Source organism: Calypte anna, chromosome 2 (genome assembly GCF_003957555.1).
Source record: "Calypte anna isolate BGI_N300 chromosome 2, bCalAnn1_v1.p, whole genome shotgun sequence".
Taxonomy (NCBI): domain Eukaryota; kingdom Metazoa; phylum Chordata; class Aves; order Apodiformes; family Trochilidae; genus Calypte; species Calypte anna.
The window spans coordinates 112,638,698-112,659,911 of record NC_044245.1 but is presented as its reverse complement, the minus strand read 5'-3'; the positions used below and the strand labels follow the sequence as shown (position 1 = coordinate 112,659,911).

At 42.0% G+C, this 21,214-nt stretch overlaps 2 protein-coding genes across 4 annotated transcripts in view; both read left to right on the top strand.

Annotated features, from left to right (window-relative positions):
* Window positions 1-6,259, top strand: part of PLAG1 (PLAG1 zinc finger) — a 47,300-nt gene extending 41,041 nt beyond the window's left edge. For 2 of the 3 annotated variants that reach the window (XM_030446433.1, XM_030446434.1), the window contains exons 3-4: window positions 3,567-3,925; window positions 4,526-6,259. In XM_030446433.1, the coding sequence (XP_030302293.1) occupies window positions 3,684-3,925; window positions 4,526-5,789 (1,506 nt within the window). In that variant the 5' untranslated portion in view covers window positions 3,567-3,683 and the 3' untranslated portion in view covers window positions 5,790-6,259. The remainder of the gene's footprint in view (window positions 1-3,566; window positions 3,926-4,525) is intronic. The other variant, XM_030446435.1, reaches the window with a different exon arrangement.
* A 13,249-nt stretch (window positions 6,260-19,508) lies between these two features.
* Window positions 19,509-20,561, top strand: MOS (MOS proto-oncogene, serine/threonine kinase). Its single transcript, XM_008500661.2, has one exon. It carries the CDS (start codon window positions 19,509-19,511, stop codon window positions 20,559-20,561), a length of 1,053 nt encoding a protein of 350 aa, XP_008498883.1.
* Window positions 20,562-21,214: the final 653 nt, after the last annotated feature.

Here is a 21,214-nt window from a genome sequence, read left to right as displayed (position 1 = left end):
TTTGAGGATCAGTGTTTTTTAAGTTTTATCTCCATTGCTCAGTCTATATATCCACAACAACAACAAAAAAGTGGTTATTTGCTATTAGGAGGTCAATACTGAAATTCTTAATTGCCTTATCTGTTGAGAAATGGCACTGAGATAATAGTGCATCCACGTTCTTTAATAAAACACTGTCATTGTCAAAGGTTGGATCCACACTACATTTATTCTAATTACACATTTTCAACAACATTTTAACACAGTCCAGAGTCAGCTTAGTTTTGATCATAGAGGAACAAAACCTGAGTTCTTCATCTGTGTGAATGTTTTGTTTTCCCTCTGGTACAGCAGCTGGGTTACCTGCAGTTTTGGAGAGGATAGCAATAATGTTATATTGGCCTGAATACAGGATGGTCTCCAGCCTGAAGTGTTTTCTTTGCATTGAGAAAAGGAGTGAGAAGTTGTTAATTTTAATAGTTAAGCCTCTTATGCTGTTCCATAACAAACACTGCTTTTGGCCTTGCATGAGACCTTGCATATCACCCTTCTGCATGGCATAATAATATCCTGCATCTCCCCAGCTTGGTGCATGTTCATTTCTTCCCTGCTTGCTCCCAGTGTTACTAGCTCATCACTAGCCTTCTGTCCTTTGATATTCCCAACTCCTGTGCAGCACTCCCTGCACATCACCGGCCCCACAGCTCCCATCCTAGTTCTGTTCCTTGTCCCTACCCGTGGCAGCTCACCCTCCATCCCTGTATTCTGCCAGCTGTGCCTGCTTCCTTGTCTCCAGCTGGGCACAGAAGAAGCTTCTTGCTGCTGAGCTCTGGACCCAGCATGGTCAAATTGACTGCACTCCCCTGCAGTAGACTGTGTCTTTGTCACCAGTGCTGCCTGCCCTGTCTCAGGCTAGGTGTGGATTTGACAAGGAGGCAAAAGGAGTCAGCCTTTTCTAGGGTGCCCTAGGCAGACCACGAGGGCCACTGCTGTTGCACTGTCTGCTCTCTGTTCCAGGTTTCATGTAGGTGTCTGTGTGTTACAGATATGTTCTGTGGAAGTAGAGATGGGGTTGATTTTTTTTTTCTCCCTGTGCACTAATTCCCCCCCTCTCGCCCCCGAAGTTCATTTGTGAGGAGAGATAGGTAAAAACAAGATTTCATTCTATATTCAGGCCAATATATATAGAAGACCAGTGTGTTTTCCATTTACAGGAAAGCAGAAATTTTACTATCAGATTCTGATAAAAGCATATATTGAAAAAATCTTCTAACTCACAAGTTGATCACAACTTTGATGTGAATCACACCTTCCTTTTGATTACATTGGTGGCTTCATTGAAGTCTTTGGGACTGGTCTTCCTCTACTTTTATTGCAGAAAGTTATTGCTCCCATGTCTCCAAACCACTATTTCCTTTTTTCACTTATGAACTTGATAGCTGACTGTGGGATTGAAAAGAAATTTGAGTTGGCACTTTGAAGACCTGTGGATGTTCCCACTCATGGAACTGATGTTTCCAGGCTTCATCCCATGAGTCCATTTGAGTCCATCACAAATCTAACATCATCAGAGTCCTTAAAGCTTTCTTGTCACCTAAGCCTTTTCTGTTAGTGGGTATCTTTAAAGAGGTTAGTGGTTCCATATAAAATTCAGGCAAGTAATGGTTGTCTTACAAAACTTCTTGCCTAAAGCTGGTAGTGTAGTTTAATGTGCCATTTGAGGACTTTGGGGTTGAAAGGCAGCAGATTTTCCTCTTGGTGTTCCAGCACTTCTGTCTTCTGAAGACAAGGGAAAGGTTATGGGAGGAGGTAGAAAGAAGCATAGACAAAGACATATTCCATGTACATGTTTCAAATAAACATCGTAGTCTGAAGGTTTCATAAAACACAAACATTAGAGGTGCAACCCCCTCTGCCCCTCGCTACCTCTCCAAGCCCTCCTGTCCTACCGTGCTTGGAGAAAAATACAGGCTCTCCTTCATCCTTGCTTTCCTCCAGGGCAACACTGGGCCTCTGCAGGGACCATTTTGGGCCCGTTGCACCTGGGTGCTGCTCTGAGCTGAGCTCCATCTCTGGCTGGCTCTCCATCTCTGCTGAGCCTCAGTAGTGAAGAGAGGACAGCTGGGAGCAGGCCCTGGCTTGCAGCAGGGAAGAGTCCATTATATTTTTTGGGGAGGTGTCTGGAGGTTGGAGCAGCTGTGTCCTGGTGCTCCCTGCTCTCCTCCCAGCTGCCTGGCTCCACCTGTCCCGGCAGCTGTTGGCTTCCCCTGCCCTGCTGCTGGGGGCTGAGGGGGCAGCAGCCACAGAGCCCCCAGCCTCTGTGCCCAGCCCTGCTGCCTCTCAGGCAGCTGCCCCAGCAGTGGCTGGAGCAGATGGCAGCTGTGAGCTGCAGCACTGGTGCCAGGGAGAAGGATTGCTGCTTTTGAGGGAGAATGGCCAATTTTGGTGCTTCCCGGCCCTGCCAAGCACTTGGTTTTGGGTGCCATTCTCCTGCCATTCTCCTTGCTCCCACTGCTGCAGCGCCTCACGCTCAACCCTTCCTGCACCAGGGAGTGCTGGATTTTGGTATCTATAGTAGCAACTGTGCTTTGATGATGAGAAAAAAGCTGTCAGCTACCCCCAAAGAAGGAGGGCTGTTGAGTGCCCTGTAATGGCAGGCACCCAGTTGCTACCGTACGTTACCAGACAATGAATTTAAAGCTGTTGGCCTGCAAGTCAGACACAAGCATCACACACCTCCTTTAGGTGAAAGCCTCTGGTTTAGTTGACAGTTTGCAGTGCCCCAGCAGGACTAAGAGCCTCCATCCTCAGCTAGCCTAAATGTGGATAGTAACAGCCCCTACACCTTGCAGGAAAGTGTGAGGAAGGGTGAGGCATCCCAGTGCTGGGTTTCTAAAACCTCAATTACCTAATCTATCCATAATCCGTGGGATTTCCATTGTTAATACATCAAGTCTCTGTTAGCAGAGAGTAAGTTTACAGAAGAATTTCACCTGGTGTTAGCAATCATAGGCAATGGGTACGTTTTGCTAGAGCAGATGCATAGATGTGCAGTATTCACATGAGGAGGTATGTGTGAGAACAGGAGCTCAGCTCTGCCCCCCCCCCCAACAGCCCCTCCCCTCAGCCTGTCCGCATGGGTACTGCAGCTCCTCACTTAAGTTTTCAGACGATTCAGGATTTTCTGAGAACTGTGTGTGTGCATGCGTGTGTGTGTGTGTCTGTGTCTGTGCAAACACCACAGGCACAGCTCTAATTCCTTTGAAATCCGAAACTGCCCAAAGCAGTCTGGGTAGGTAGGCTCTTTGCCTGATGCTTCCCATAATCTGACACAAACTTTGCTGTTCTCTATCAGTGCCTGAGGGAAAGGTTGTGAGGTGTGATTTCAGGGCATATGTGGATCTGTTCATCCTGAGCAATGCATTTTAAGATTTGCAGCAAATCATGTAAAGAAACCTGCAGGTATTACATTAGACCAGCTGAACCTAATTTTATTTTAAAATTTTATTCAGAAGCATCACATAGCAAGTAAACTTCAAAATCTAAGTTTAGTTACAAACTAGTTGTTTCTTATTTTTTTTTTCCAGTCCCCTTTTGCTTTCTTTTACGACCACATGAAACTTGAGAAGCCATCTAAAGCTAAATCATTTAGTGGAGTTGGGCAATTCCCAAGTGTCCAACAAGAAGGCCTGGTTTAGGCTGCGATGGCCACTGTCATTCCTGGTGATTTGTCAGAAGTAAGAGATACCCAGAAAGTCCCTTCAGGGAAACGTAAGCGTGGTGAAACCAAACCAAGAAAAAACTTTCCTTGCCAACTGTGTGACAAGGCCTTTAACAGTGTTGAGAAATTAAAGGTTCACTCATACTCTCACACAGGAGAGAGGCCCTACAAGTGCACACAACAAGACTGCACCAAGGCCTTTGTTTCTAAGTACAAATTACTAAGGTATTAAACTCTATTTATCTTTCAGATTATATTCTCTATTTTATGTTGGCCGTGTTAAGCCATGTAAAAGTATATATTTGTGTACGCCTTCAGCTGATTGCAGAGAGGATGTGTTAATTAAAGTAGCCATTGGATTGTTTCTAGAATTCTAAATTACCTAAGTTTGCAAGCTAATGTCTTTGATTTTCTTAACTTGTTTTCTGCTTTTGTTTTCTGTTTGTTTGTTGTTTTGGTTTTTTTTTCCTTTTCTTTTCTTTTAATGAGCATAGAATTTATTTGTATAAGGAATTGTCACAAGAAAAAAACCAGTATGGACTGAAAATCTTTTGGCTATGGACTTTTACATGAGTACTTTCATACTTGCCCATATACCCCTGTTACAGTAGCTAAAGCCCACCAAAACTAAAGTGTCAATTTAAGAGAAATGGCTCGTGTTTTGCTATATTTAAATTTGTTGAACTGTCTTTGTAGTGTCATGCTTTCAGTTAAAAGGTTCTGTTGCAAAGCAGCCCTTAGTGTAGTATTTAGCTGCCATTAAAAAATGAGCACATGTGTTTTTTGATCAAAATAATTACTTACAGAATATATCTGTGTTTAAAGGCATATGGCTACTCATTCTCCTGAGAAAACCCACAAGTGTAATTATTGTGAGAAAATGTTTCACCGAAAAGATCACCTAAAGAATCACCTACATACACACAATCCCAACAAAGAGGCCTTTAAGTGTGAAGAATGTGGAAAGAACTACAATACCAAGCTTGGGTTCAAACGTCACCTGGCTTTGCATGCTGCAACAAGCGGTGACCTCACCTGTAAGGTATGTTTGCAGACTTTTGAAAGCACAGGAGTGCTGCTGGAGCACCTAAAAACTCATGCAGGCAAGTCATCGGGTGGAGTGAAGGAGAAAAAACACCAGTGTGAACACTGTGATCGTCGGTTCTACACCCGAAAGGATGTCCGTAGACACATGGTAGTGCACACTGGAAGAAAGGACTTCCTCTGTCAGTACTGTGCACAGAGATTTGGGCGGAAGGATCACCTCACGCGCCACATGAAGAAAAGTCACAACCAAGAACTTTTGAAGGTCAAAACAGAGCCAATGGACCTTCTAGATCCCTTTACCTGCAATGTTTCTGTGCCTATTAAGGATGAGCTGCTTCCAGTGATGTCTTTACCTTCCAGTGAACTGACATCAAAGCCATTTACAAACACTTTGCAATTAAATCTCTACAACACTCAGATTCAGTCCATGCAGAGTTCTGCATCTGCACACCAAATGGTTGCCACATCGTTACCATTGGGAATGCCTTGTCCAATAGATATGGAGTCTGTGCACCCTTCTCACCAGCTATCGTTGAAATATCCACTCGGTACTACCTCATATGCAATTTCTATGCCTGAAAAAGAACAGCCATTGAAAGGGGAAATTGAAAGTTACTTAATGGAGTTGCAAAGTGGTATGCCTTCTTCATCCCAGGATTCTCAAGCATCTTCATCAAAACTAGGGCTGGATCCACAAGTAGGGCCACTAGATGATGGCTCTGGGGAAGTTTCCCTTTCCAAGGGCTCCGTTCCTATTAGCGAACCTCTAAACACCCCGTCATTGGACTTCTCTCAGCTGTTCAACTTCATACCTGTAAATGGCCCTCCCTATAACCCTTCTGTTTCAGTGGGAAACCTCGGAATGAGTTATACGCAAGAGGAGGCACATTCTTCTATGACTCAACTTCCACCACAAACCCAGGATCCACAAGATCCTAGCAATAGTATAGGTCTTGGGTCTCTGCACTCGCTGTCAGCAGCTTTCACAAGCAGTCTAAGCACAACCACCACCCTACCACGATTTCATCAAGCTTTCCAATAGGATGTACAAAGCTGGCTTGTTACTGTCTATTTGTAGAAATGCCTTAGGTGACCTTTTTTAACTTAGTGCCTACTATAAGACATTATCAGTTCTCTGCTTTTGTACAGTACCAATCTCATGAAGCCAGTAAGAAATTTAAATTAACTTTTTTAAAGTGTTTTGAAAGTGTTTATTCTCAGCTGTGTTTACTTTGGTTTGTTTTTTTGGTTTTTTTAAAAAAACAGTCTTGTATTGTTTTCATTTTCACTGCCAATTGACACGTTTGAAATGTCCAGTAGAAAGTAGTCCCAAGCAAACTCTCAACACTTACCCCTTCTTTAAAAGTTTTTCAACTATGCCAGCTATTCCATTTTACTGATGTCAGTGGTAGAACTACCACCTTTTAATGTATTTTACTTTTTACAAAGATTCCAGTTAAAATATGTATCGCAAAGATTCCTGAAGATTTGGGGAAAAATATTCTAGTCCATTTCCAAATGAATCCTTTTCCTAAATGATGTCACATCTGATCTTTTCTATAATGACAAATCTAAATTTTTTTTAAAAATACAGAATTCAGATTTTTCTGAAAACTTGTGTGTGTATATATAGAAGCCTTATATACACATGTACATATATATAGCATTTTGACTTGTATTGAAGTCATTATAAAAAGGTGTTAATTTTGCCATTTTATGGCTTAAATTTTTGTGGCCTGTTACGGATTATGGAATTAAATCAATTAGTTTTATTCTCTAAAATCATGGCTGAACAGAATTACAATGGAGAATCTCTGGTTGCCTAAATGACAAATGTTTCAAGTTGAATTTGGAACTGTGTTGTTGTGCTTTCATGACTCTGGTAGAGGGAAACAGGCGAAATTAATGGCTGATCTTGAAATATAAGTGTTGTAATGTAGAAATGCAGAATATTTTGTCACAATATTTTTGTTTTAATTCTTAACTTGCTGATTTTTCTCTTTGGTAGTGTAAAAGGAGTACTCCATAGGAATCTTCCAATAGACTTTTAGGCAACAGTCTTCTCCCGGCTGTCACCGCCAAAGGGTGGATCAAGGCCAGCCAGAAAGTGTGTATTTTCAGTTCAAAACTAATGTGCAGTCAGAGAATGAATGTAAATTTGCAAATACCAGTTTCTCTTTTTTTTTTTTTCCAAATTTTTATTTTTATTGGGATGGTCTTTTCAGTTGTGTTAATGGTGTGTCATGTCCTCCTAAGCAACAAGTTAGATGTTAATCACACTTTCTACACCTGGGTACTTGGTTAGGGACTTTCTGCCCATTGCCAAGGTTTAAAGACAGGACTCTTAGGAGTGAAGTAAAAGCATATTGCTTACACCACTTTTACCTAATGCAATATATTCTATTCCCCTAATAACCTAAAGAGGAAAAAAAAAAGAAAAAAAACCAAAAAACACCAACCCTGTGATGCATGAAAGCAAACTAGATTTGCTGTCATTCAACAGTACCATTGTTTTCCTTGTCATTTTTGTATGAGGAATTAAAAAATAGAAATCAAGCACATTGGTAGCTCTAAAACAATAATTAGGACTCATGCAAGGTTTTAAGTGGTTAAACTAAATATACTTCACAGAAACAGAAGTTGCTCCCATTTAAGGAGCTCGTGCTCCAGATGTTTTATCAGTAGCTCCTACTTCTTTTTTTTTTTTTTTTTTTTTAATTCTAGGAGCAATATGCAGGTGTAGTTTTACTATTTTATACATATGTGTATTTAAATTTTATTACGGAAAGATAACATTTTTATAAATGTGTTTGTTTTCCAAAGGCATTAAAATAAGGATGTTTTAATAAGGAAAATACCTTTTGAAATTCTGCAAGCTACTCCTATATTTTGGGTTTAGGAGCACATTATCTCAAAGTGGGCTTTTAGCTCTGCTTCGTGACTGCTTCCTCTGGTTTCTGTGAAACAGATTGCTCGCTTACTTACATCTTTAGTTGAATGATTTGTTCAATATTGCTTTTTTTCTCTTCACCTTTCTAAAGGAAAGAAAAACACAGATGAACAGAGCACAAGTTGAATGCAACCGAATGTAACTCTAGTTTAAATCAGCAACACTAACACACCTGGGAAGAACTTGGGTTTATTCTCAATCCTTTAAATCAATCTGAGATGAAGATAAATGGACTTAATTCCTCCAGTGGGTTATGTCCTGCATGGAGCTGAGCATCTGCAACTTCCCCTGCAGCAGAGGAAAGTTGCAAGCCTTTGGCATCCTGTGGCCAGCCAGGCAGCACTGCCTGTCCTAGGCAGCCTCTGGCACACAGATTTCCAATCTATGGCAGCTGTTTATCAAGTTGCCAATTAGACTTCATTAAAAATAAAATAAAAAACCCAACAGACACTTTGCCAACACCTGTTTCTGAGCGTGTAGCCAGAATCCTTACTACTTCGTTTGTGCCTTAGCTTCCTGAAAAGGGATTGACATTTCACTTTGGAGTTAGACATACATTTCACTTGAGAAATAGGGACCTCAGACAAGGTATTGAACCTCATTCAGTCAGGGTTTCAGCGGGTGGCTGTGCGGAGGCCGTTTGCCACTGAACTAGGATGTGCAGTAAGGTGGAAGCAGAGCGATGCTGTAAGCAATACACCCACCACCCGAGTGCTTTTGAGTATCACTTAGGCAGAGTCACTGTTGGCCACTACCAAGCTCTCGGTTTTCAAACCCTGTTTTTTCAGTTTCTGATCAGTTCTCAGTGGGAAGGGGGAGGGCTGGCTGATCACACGCCAGTCTTTGTGCAACTTCTAAACTTCTTGTAAGGTTTGTTTGGTTTTTTTGTTTTTTTGTTTTTTTTAAATATATATATTTTTGTGTACTTGTTGCTTGTGCTTTACTTAGTAGTAAATTGTGGAATAGAGTGATTTATTGTTAATTTGGCAGTAGCGGTTTTTAAAAACCATATACTGACTGAAACATGAGCCAGAGCTGATTGCTTTATTAAGCTAATAATGAATGTTAAGAGTACATATTTTCAGGATCATTTGCCTAGTGAGCTAAACTTGTATTATAGGCCAATATTTTTTAAAATAAAGCTTGGTCAACCTCTATGTTACACATATTACAAGATATAGCACTTTCAAAAAGAAAACCTAAACCTTTTAAGAAAATTTCTTACAGGTTATGCTTTTATTATAAAACCTTTTATTATAATTTGTTTCAAGTGCCATTAGATTACATATATGTAGGCCTTTGGTATAATGCTTTGTGTACAAAATGATAGACATTGTAATTTTAAACAGGTACATTTTTACAGTGTTTTCTTATCAATTTGCTATATTGCACAGAACCAGTGTGTCTTTCTTAAGGGTTTTACAATGGTTTTTACTAGGTTTACATGTTTCAAACTACACTGTCTTCTACTGCCATTTTGTATAACAGTCTAAAAACTTTAGGAGTTTGTCCTCACCAATTGCAAACTGTGTCCTCTGGAGTTCCAGATGGTAAACCATGGCAAAAATGTTTAACATGCAGTATTTGATAGAGATTCCTTTTTTTATCATATCCTTTCATTGCTATGCTGCTGTCTGAAGTTAGCTTAGGGCCTGATCCTGCATCTGTAGTGGTTGAGTGGAGCAGGGTTGCATTCTTCATTATGTCTGTCTCATACACTGGTTTAGCAGCTCATCCTGTATTCTTTTCCGTCTATAGATAAGCCTCTGAAATAAATACTTACCTAGTATGTAGTAAGCTGTATAGGCCTAGCTGCCCATCCTGCATCCACCCAGTGTACAGCTAAAACCACAGCTCCTTAGCATCACAGTCAACCTCCAAATAATGCCACAGGAGTTCAAACTGTGTTTGGATAGTCCCAAAGCTTTTGTGCAAAAAGGGTGTCTTACTTATGTTGGAAGGCAGTGTCTTTTGATAACAGTTATCTAGCCCTGGAAGTGACACAGAACTATTGCTAATCATATGTAAACACTTTTCAGTATAAGCTTCAGTGGTACAGTTGAACCAGAGTGAATGTTTTTCTCCTCAGAAACACTCCTGCAATATTGTTATATTGGATCATGCTGCTAATGTAACTTGGGATACAACTCCTCTCATGGTGCTACAAACCTCCCTGTCTCATTCAGATGTATTTTTACCCATAGAAAAAAGGACTATACTAGACCTATAGTTGTATGATATATTTTTATACTGTGACTTAATTTGTCATTAATGAACTTTGTGCAACACCACAATGTATTCATATGCACTTGCAAAAGTCAAATTTTGGACATGCAAATTTAAACGCTGACAAGCCCAGCTGTTGTTCACAAAAATAGGTGACTGCTAGTTAAAATTAAATGGGGGCTTTTTATATGGTGTGGAGTGAAGAACATACTATATATTGCTAAAAGCCTTTGAATTTAGACAAAAACTGGGAAAAGTGTATTGGGGAACGCTGACACACCCAAACCTGACTTGGATTGCTGAAATTATATTTTTAGCCAGAGGAAAAATTGTTTGGACTTGTAAGCTAAAATGTTTTAATGATAAAAGTTTTGAGTCAAAAATAGAGAAAAAAAGAACACAGAAAACCCTGCATTCCAGACTGAATTTGTATATGTTTCTTGCATTTAAAATTTGCTATCCTGTGATATGGGAAATTGAGTTGCTTATCATGTATATGTACTTTAAAATGTATTCACAAACTACTGTTGTATTTGTATAAAATATAGACAAAAAGATTGCATATATATTTTTGTGTATAAGCTCTGTAAAATAGCAATCACATTATGAAGCTGCAGCAGAACTTCATTTTAAACATTCACATCCAAAGAAACAGACTATTTATTGTCCACATACCCTGATTATAAAATATACCTTGCTGCTATTAAACAATAGTGCTGCAGCTTCTTGTGGCCTACAGTGTTATGTTTGCTGTACAAAAATATGTGAACTCCACAAAATATATCAATAAAATTACAGAATGGTTTTAGTTAATGAATAACTTATGCCTGGCATTTCAATAGATAATCTTGATCCGCATGCTTGGGATTGCAAAACGTAATTACAGAAGACATCCAGTTTTGCTGGGTGTAGTTATTCTGAGTTTGCAAAGGTACAGACTGTTTGTCTTAATTTATGACTGGTAAAATGTCAGTTTTTCAGAAAATCCTAAAGCATAATACCTGCATTTCATGATTTCACCAAAGAACAAATTGGATGATGATGCTGTGTCTGTGACAGGACAGATTTGAAGTGAAGGAAGCAATTGAGTTTGCCATCAAATTGCACTCTGGAACGCTGTGAGTGACTGGAAGGTGAGTTTGGGGTTTCTGCAGTGGGGCCACTCATCTGGGAAATGTTGGTGAGTGATTCTGTGTCGTTTCAAATTAATGCGAATCCTTTACATCAATTTGTGTAGTTTGCAGAATAAACAGGAAGGGTGTGGCATGTGCTAGACACCCTGTGTAGGTTGTCTCTGAAGTATTTCCAGGGGAAACTTTGTTGCTTTGATTCCACAGATCTCCTGTCTCCATGTGACACTGACAAAGAAGCCCAACAGCACTGTATGTGGGGAAGAGATGGGAGGATGAGATGCCCCCTCATCTCATGGGGCATCCTCCCTGCATCTGCAGAAAGCTACCCCTTTGCTTCTTCACAGAAGAAGTTGTTGTCTGGTGTATGCTGTTTGCCAGGGAAGCAAAATACTAGCATTTCCCATTTCATAGCTTTGTGGAACATATATTAACATCCTCAGCATTGTCTGTGATTCCTACTTTTGAGTTTCTCTCTTTTCTAAGTCTTGACTTTCTAGATTTCTTGCTGTGACCTAGTCTGAGAGAACTGTTTGTTACAGAGGGTAGCTGGCTTTCACCTTTTCCAGAGACACACTTCTGTTCTTGCAATTTCTTAGCCTTTCCTATACCTGACTTGTCACTTTAGTGTCACAAGTTTCCAACTTGCTTGAGAGGGTAGACATTGGCACACTGAGAATCAAAAGCTCTAGAGATGCTCTGCGATACGAAGTATTCTGCAAAAACACGTATTCCCCCCAGCCTCCTGAGAGAAAACCAACATCATAGCTGATCCCACCCACTCTTACTCAGTTAACACATCCTCCTTCCAAACAGAGACCCTCTAGAAACTCCATCAGCCTCTGTAGTAAGTGGGATGTAATCGCATGGATGATACATTACATCCAGAGATTTCTTGGTGCTGTCCCTCTGTAGCTTGTTAAATTCAGAGCCACAGACTCTTCCCTCCTCTCTCTGCTGTAAACACCCCTTTCCAAAATCTGCATAAGGAAGTACAGAAGAAATGTTTTTTGGTATCCTCTGTACCTGGTCTTGCCTCCAGGAGTGGAAGAGAAAGACCTCTGCTTTTCCCCTTCTCTCCTGTTTTACCTTCCTCTAGGCATGCCCTAGGATAAAGAACAGGGTTTTTTTGACAGAGAAATCCAAAACAGTGATGCAGAGCTGCTGCTGAACTACCCAGAACTGAGTAGCTACATGCTGTTGGCTTCCCCACTTTACAAATCAAAACACCATAATAAATCAGAGGGAAGTTTAGGTTTTCCAAAGTGGCAGTTGCTGTAGTTGTAGTTGTTTGCGATCACAAACAGGCAGCAAGGAGCATAGCAAGATGAGCTTTATCACAAAATTCAGTCTGTGCTTAGAAGTTTGAGAAGGGCATTGGAGGATTAACTGTTGCTTATCCTTATGAGCTGGGGCCTTTAGCAAAAAAACAGCAACACTATTTCTGTGCTTTGAACAACAGTGGAGATACTGGTGTTGAAAATGACAGAGCCCAGAAGTAGCATGAAGTTCCAAGTTATGTACTATATCCCAGGTAATTCAATATTATCTTTCTCTACTAATAAAGATTTAAGATCTTACTCTGTAATTTAAAAATATATGTATTTGTTGTAATGTCCTGTGTGTCCTCAAGAAGCGATCATTTTCAGAGAAGTATATTTTAAAATGTGATTAACAGTTCTGTTTTTCAGCATCATCTTCATCCCACAACCTCGTCTCCTTTGGGGACATTACTGTCATTACTGTCAAGATTTCCAGCTCTAAAGCTGGCTTGCCTTAGAGGGGACTGAAAAGACAGGAGCTGTCAGCTGAGAGCCCTGAGAACAGGACTATAGTAACACACGCTGTGGCTGGACTGGAAATCACTTTAATTGATCCTGGATAGTTTGCCCGTGACACAGATTTTCACTGGTGCACCTGCAGTGTAAGAAGAAGAAGAAGAATGGTTCAGTGTCGTTTTCATATCAGTCAGATCTCTGCTTGATGTGTGGGGAACCTGAATAGTCAGTTTCTGGAAATCAGTATGTTGCTGAAACTTGCATATGTATGTGTGTGTTTCTGTGTGCACGTGTGTGTGTACATGTGGATGTGGATGTGTGCCTGCATGGATGCATAGGAGGGCAGCAACCAAACCTGGGAAAGATGAGCAATTAATTTGATTGTGTTTTGGTTTAGTTCAAAAACTTTAAAGCGTTTGTGTTTTACAAGTCCAAAATGAAATACACAGTTTGTAAAGGTATCTCTTACACCACAAATCATTTGGTTTCCCAGGCAAGTTGGAAGAGTTTCTTCTAAATACTTGATTAATACATGAGAGGCAGCAGTTTATTTAAGGGGCACACAGACTCCCGTGAGGAAGGTGTTTGTCAGCTGTTCTCATGTAGCATTAGATACAATTTCAGCAGGAAGGTTCTGTAGGCTGTGCTTCTGAAATTAAACTCAACTCTGGTTTACTGCTTTTGTGTTAAGTTGTTACACACATGGTCATGGGTACATCCTTAAGTTCCCTCACAAATACTTACATTGAAAATGAACATAAAGTACAGGCTCTGTATGGTTCAGGGGTATGCCATATATGAGCAATATTTGTGCTCTGACATCATACATCAAATATCATCATATATTAAGGACAAGTAAACACAGACTAAACTAATCTCACTGAAGTCTGTCCTCACCTAAAAATTGCCTCCTTTTGTCAGTGCTTGGCTACTCACGCCAGTAAAGTATTACAGGATTGCCCCATATGCTTTGTTCAGTTTTGGGTTCTTCAGTAGGATTTTTACAAGAATCTCCTGCTTTTTCACTGATCCAAACCTTGTAACAACATACTTGAACTGTACGATCCATCTTAATGAAGCAGGAAACATCCTAATCAACCCTGTAACTTAGGACAACCTCTGATCATTTGCTATGGCCTCCAGAGTACCCAGGCCATCATTTCGGAGCCATCAAATTTAGCTTCTCCTCTTCCCCTGTGCAGCTCTCTGAAGGTGAGATGTTTGCAGGGAGGCACCACGTTTGCTATGGCTGTGTCACACAGTTGGGCATGATCTGTTAGAGGGGTTGTGAGAGCTACTGGGAGAGACTGGCCCCTTTATACCTCAGTTCTAGGCCTCAGCATTAAATCTATGTATTGGGCAAAGCAGCTGTGTCCAAGCAGTAGAACAGCACTGATGTTGCCCCCTGTGCCCTTTGCTGTAGGTGATGCATTTTTCTCATTAAGCATTGAAGCTGGTTCCTAGCCCTGAAGCCACAAGTCTCAAATTCCACCATTACTTCTGTCATGTCTTGGTGACCCAGCAGAGTCAGCTTTGCTCCCTGGACAAGTCTGCAAAACCAGTGTTGGACAATTTGGCTGAAAATACTGCACAAGGTGCCTGCCATATGATCACAGAGAAGCTGCCAGGTGTCCATCTTTGCACAGCCAGAAAGTATTGCTATGGGTCAGAGCCTGTATTTCACCTTTTATTCTCTTTATTTCTAAGTTTAGATGCTCTCTTAGCTTGCCTCAAGTTGCTCTCTTGCCATTTTGGTGTTAATCTCCAGCAGCAGGTTGCTTCCTGGTCAGTGGTGGTCACTGAGGCACCAGTAAAGTATCTCTGAAACCTCACCTGCCCTGCCAGTGCTTCCGGTTAAAACCTCCGTGTGTTCAGGTAAGGAGAGCCTTTGCTCTTGAACACATGAAGTAACCTTACTGGGAAGGAAGAAAGCATCAAGCAGCTGTTTGGCAATGTGTGTTGGAAACGTGACCTTATAATATATAAACTAGGGCTTAACCTTTAAAATGTTTATTATCATTATGTCTCTCAGCACTAAAATAGCACCACAATTCCTGCAGATGCATTTGTTTCTTGCATTTGAATTTACCTTTGACTGCTGTAATGAAAACTTGCTTGTATTTCCTATTCCAAGGTGTCACTTGTCTCACCAAAACAACCAAACTCTGAAACATGAACTCGATTCTTTTCTGGACTGTGCTTGTAGTAAAAAAACCTGATTATTTGAGTGGCCTGTCTTCAGAGCCACCCTGTGTATGGACTGGCCTTGAATAATGGTATCACTTACACCTGTGCAACTGATTGTATCACAGCTGCTTTCAGGCTATGCTGAATATCATTTGAGGTCTATGAGGTGTGACTGGAAGCAGCATTTGGGCTGTGAAACACTAGATGGGTAAGGAAGAATGTAGGTTCATCATCAGCTCCTAAATGGAGATCACAGGGACTGACAGTAAAGGGAGGAAAAAGGAAACGTTGATTTGAGGCTGAGAAGAAAACCTCTCAGAAATGACTAAGGCACAGGCTAAGGAATTGTGCTGTTTTGAGAGCAGGACTGTAATTTAAGTACTTAAGAGATAAATTTGACTCCTCTACCAAGATTATAAAGTAATTTATTAGAAACACAATGCTGCCTCTATACTGTAAAGCAGTTCCTAGAAGCCGATGGCCAGCTAAGCCTTCAAGGCTTGCATGTACACCAATGAAATGTACTCAGAACTAAAGTAACAATTGTGGAGAAGAATATAGATGTACACTCTTAAACTCTCTGAAATCAATGTTAATCCCCAATTCTGCCCTTAGACAAACTCTTTTAGACAAAACTTTGGCATTAAGAACCATAACAGTGATGCTTCTGGATCAGAATGAAACTCTAGTGTCTGATATGTGTCCGGTGTTGTCACATTCATGTCAGTCCTTTAAGGCCCTTGGTATTGGGGCTGACTTTGTCCAACAACCCAACAAACAGCAGCAGTAACCAACAGAAATGACAAACAAAGAGTTTCTATATCCCTGATATACAAGTGAAATAGGAACGGGTGAAGGGAGCAAGGCTGATGCTGTATTCCCTCTCAGCTGGAAGCACAGATTAAGTCAGGCAGCTGTTGGAGAATCGGATGCACGGATGTGTTTTACTTGCAGAAATGTGACACAAGCTCAGAACAGAACCACTGCTGCTGCAGGTTGTGGTAGCTGTGACATTTTGCAGCCCTCAGGACACAGACCATGTGTTTCTCCTCTTGTCACTTGTAAACATTCCTGTTGTTAATGACTTCTGGTTCATACAGCAGTGAAATGGGAACAAGCTTGGTTGGAGACTGCCTGGTGGTTGCCTGGTGTGATGCTGTGGGTTCCCCTGGAGAAGGGCAGCTGGCAGGGAAGGGGCAGCTTGTTCCCAGCAATTCTGCTCCCCTCCAAAAATGCCTCCTTTGGGGGCTATGCTGTGGCCCCTCCTCCAGCCTTTGGTAATGCTGGAGCTAAACAGGGCTGTGAAGTGTGGAAAGAACATCATCCAGCAGCAGTTGTGTCTCATGGGAAGCCACTGAGCCGAGTCACCAATGGTTTACAGTTTATTAAGAATAAAAGCCTGCTTGCTCTCAAGTCTGCTTTAATTCTGTTCACATTGAAGGACACTGGATGTTCCTCTGTTCTAGTCCTCAGCACTCAGCTGAGACAGGACAGTAAATTACATTAAAGCATTTCAGATCCCAAAATAAATACACCCCTCCTCCTTTTCAAAACTTTAGTGTATTCCCCAAGTACATTACCAAATGCCCAACATGACAGAGACAAACAAGAAAGGTCTCGAGCAGAAAAGGATAACAGAAAAATTACCAAAAAAAGGGATAACTGGAGAGTGTGGGGAGAAAAAAAAAAAAAAAGAAAAAAAAAAAGGGCATGGAAGAATGGAAGATCTGCTATGGACTCATTCAGAATGAGTCCTCCACCAAAGAATGGGAACAGCCCCAATCCTAACCCTCTGGTTTATGTACATGGATTTTACTGCTGTGTCCTGTAGCAATTGCAGTCTCCAGACATGCTCCATAGTTGTCAGCTTAACAGGTCCACTCTCAGGCCCTTCATCCACACATCCTTCTATCAACTGCTTTCCCTCAACCAACTTTGCATTTGAGCCACTCTAATCTGGTGAAAACAGATTGCAGTGGGTGCACTTCTCCCATGAGAAGGCTGAAGTTCTTGGACAAGTTGTGGTGGAGATGTCTCACTGCTGCTGCTTTTAGATACTATATGGCACAGAAGTACATGCAAGAATTAGAGCCCTAGTAGCACTTGGAATATAGGCATTTAAAAAATCCTTTCTTTCTCCAGTGTGGCTTCATCTGCTTACTCCAGCTTTTTATTTCCACCATAACTCAACTGTCTAGAAAACACTCTCTGCAAAGACTGGAAGCTAAGACTTTAGCATTCATGCATAAAACCACAGTTGTGCTCAGAAAAGGAATCTAAAACACCTGTTGTCTCCACGGCTTATTTCACTGCACATTTAAAACTACACTAAAACCCTTTGCTCTTCTCACCCCCAAAGCATCCTTGCATAACTGACATGGAGCAGCACCTCAAACCAGAGAGGTGCCTCTAGGGTGGGGCAGCAGCAGCATATTGCCTGGCTGGCTTGTGCTTTTAAGCTCACAGGGTTTGAAAAAAACAGGGGAGTCCAGGGGCCTCTTGTACTATGATAATCTCTTCTGGCAGAGGCAAGGAAAGAGGATCCTTGTGTTGCCAGGCAGTCCCACCTGCAGGGACTGTCCCACCCAGTCTCTGGAATCTCTAACTCTTTGCAATCTCACTTGTTAACAACTCCTGTAACACATATTAGCAGCTACTCATCTAGTTTTTCCCCAGCCTATCTGTTTCACACTAGCAGGTGATAACCCAGATTCCCCATTCTCATTCATCTCTGGTCCAAGTTTGCTTGCTTGTGAACCATGATGATGAATTTATCCTGATATTCTTATTTCAGTACTGGGGAAAATCTCCTTACTGATTCACTACAGAATGGTGCCTATGAAACTCTAGACCTGCCTGAGGAGGTCTAGAGTTTAAATAGTCTTAGGTATCTTTGGGACATCTGAAGGGGACTTGTTTTTTTAAAAGGCATTTAGTGACAGGACAAATAGCAATGGTTGTTTCAAAGTGAAAGAGGGTAGATTTAAATTAGGTATTAAGTAGAAATTCTTTACTATGAGGGCAATGAGAGACTGGCACAGGTTGCTCAGGGAAGTTGTGGCTGCCCTCCACTGGAAGTGTTCAAGGCCAGGTTGGATGGGTCTTTGAGCAACCTGGTCAAGTGGGAGGTGTCCCTGCCCATGGCAGGGGTGTTGGGACTAGGCTTTAAGGTCCCTTCCAACCCAAACCATTCTGTTCTGAACTTTTTCTGCTGAGATGAGCAATGGGATCTGTATCAAGATGAAGAATGCTTCAGTTCTGTTTGCACATGATCTGAGCACCCCTGAAACCTCCTTCAGTGCATGTGTGCTGCATCTTATTTGTCCGGAGAAGCAAAATAAAAAGAAGAAGAAAACATCAGGAAAACTCTGCAGGAGCCCAGGAGTAAACTGGACAAATAGGCACCAGCGATCTTTGAACTCCCACAGGAAGATCTGTATTGGCAAAGCTGACATCCAGAGGAAGGTTCTGAAAGGTCAGGAGGTGGAAAACCAGGTGCAAGCTTTCCAAGATATTTGTCAACACGTACAGAAAGATACTTCCTGGAATAATTAAAAGTACCTAGCTGCATAGGTCCCATAAGGGTGCTCTGATGCACAGGCAGTACAGCATGTACCAAACACTAAAGTGTGAGCACCATCAATGTGTGAAAGGAGGGTCAAAAGATCAAAAACCTCGCTGAAGGAAATACTGGAACCAGCAAGGCAAAAGTATATTTGATTTCTGCCAGAACAGCGCTGTAAATTTAGCAATAAGTTTACTAAGGAGGGTCCAGAAATAAAATACACATCCGTGGTAACTCTGCAGGGTGTGATGGGGATACAACCAAATAGTTATGTATAATTCTAGTTACTATATAGATTAATAGATGCAATAGATGAAGCAGAATAATCATTTGTTGTTATTCTGCTATTAAGGTTGCTGCCCTGCATGTGCACAGTTGAGCAGCCAAACCAGTCCCCTTATCCCAGCCATGTTTAAGTGTCAGGTTTCTACAAACGCACTCATATATTTAGTTATGCCTCATCAAATGCTAGCACTCACCATTTCAGCTGCTTCCTCCTACAATGACTTCGAGTTGTTTAATGCATCTAATGATGATCACTCCTGCCCAGAGCCACAGGGAAATCCATTCACCAATCATGGCTGTATTTATTCTTGGGGCATTCTGCTAGTGACCTTCAATAGGCAGAATATTTTTCTTTTCTCTCAAGATTAGCAATTATGTGCAATGCATACAGGTTAATATCTTTTTAGCTTTAAATCCATTTGCCTTGGCTTTCTAGAGGTTTCCTTCAGGGCTGGAGAATGCTTCCAGGTGAGCCTGATTGTGCTCAGCTAGTTGTGACATATGCAACTCATTTAGGGGTGGGAGGGAGAATGGTGAGGAGAGGATAAAAGGCTTCTGAAGCCACTGCATGGCCTTTTCTGTCAGGGAAGTTTTTCAGCCCTCTGTCTTAGTAATTGCCTCTTGCTTTCTCCCTCTTATTATGCCCTCACCTATTCCTCTTAATTGTTTTCTTCCTTTGGAGTTCTCCCCATCTGCAGATCTGCGCCCCTGCAGCAGCCCCTTAGTTATCCCTGGCAAAGACACCAAAGGCTTTTTGGGGGGAGCTCCTTGGGTCAGAACTCGCCGCTTGCCTCCACGCCTGGCCTGGTGCTCCATTGATTGGGAGCAGCTCTGCCTCCTCCAGCCCCTTGGCTCTGGGGGCTTCGGTTCTGTCTTCAAAGCCACCTACCATGGTGCAACCGTGGCCGTGAAGCAGGTGAAGAAGAGCAGCAAAAACCGCTTGGCATCGCGACAGAGCTTCTGGGCCGAGCTGAACGTAGCCCGGCTACAGCACAATAACGTGGTACGGGTGGTGGCTGCCAGCACCTGTGCCCCAGCTAGCCAGAACAGCCTGGGCACCATCATCATGGAGTATGTGGGCAACATCACCCTGCACCACGTCATTTATGGCACGGGCGACAGGTGGATGCAGGGGGAGGATGGTGAAGGTGGCTGCGGAAGGAAGGCTCTGAGCATGGAAGACGCTGTGCGCTACTCTTGTGACATTGTGACCGGCTTGGCCTTCCTCCACTCCCAGGGCATCGTGCACTTAGACCTGAAGCCTGCAAACATCTTCATCACGGAGCAGGGAGTGTGCAAGATTGGAGACTTCGGGTGCTCCCAGAAACTGGAGGAGGGTTTGTCGCAGAGCCCCCACCTCTGCCAGCAAGGGGGCACGTACACACACCGTGCCCCCGAGCTCCTCAAGGGAGAGAAGGTCACTGCCAAGGCAGACATCTACTCCTTTGCCATCACCCTCTGGCAGATTGTCATGCGGGAGCAGCCCTACCTGGGTGAGAGGCAGTATGTGCTCTATGCTGTGGTAGCCTACAACCTGCGCCCTTCCCTGGCTGCCAATGTTTTCCACGAGTCCCTCGTGGGCCAGAGGCTCCAGAGCATTATCAGCTGCTGCTGGAAGGCTGATGTGGAGGAACGACTGAGTGCAGCCCAGCTGCTTCCCAGCCTCAGGGTCCTCCTCAAGGGGAGACTCTAGGAAAACTCAGGACTCTTACAATTTCTTTTATTGTTGACTTTTTTTTCCTTTCCCTTCACCTTTCCTCTGAAGAGAGTGGATTCAGCTCCTGTGTCATCTAAAGATTTTTTCTGTCGGTTTAGTTTTTGTTGTTTTTTTTTTTACTAAAAAAGCCAAAACAAAACAAACTGCTTTGTTATAAGAAGATTATAAATAAAGAGATTTAACAGAACTGTGGGTTTTTACTGGGGAAGGAGGTAGGGATAAGGAGCAAGGCACTGGCAAATGTGACTTTTTCTGGTTGACCTCTTTTGTGCTGCCTTGCTCAGGGAGAAACTGGGGAATGTGATATGTGGCAAAATAGTTGTTTTCAAATAAGTGAAGTAGAAAAAAAAGGGCTGCTTTTGGAAGTTTTTTGCTACATAATACCTCTTGGTATTTCCAAAATATCCGATATAAGTAGTTCTTTACACTAGCTAGGTTTGTGGATTTGAGTTTTTCCTCTTCATTTAAAAAGACATGAGTATGTATCACAAATCAATGAATGCAGAAAAATAAATACAGAGTATTGGAGGTTTTCTTTCTTGTGCTCAGATGTACTTAATTACATTAAGTATGCTGAAATAAGGAACCTTTTTGTCAGTCTAAGGCTGTTGAGAGTAAGAAGATGTATT

What these genes read in the sequence shown, in the direction of transcription:
- MOS (XM_008500661.2), top strand. Translation starts at nt 19,509, where the DNA reads ATGCCCTCACCTATTCCTCTTAATTGTTTTCTTCCTTTGGAGTTCTCC.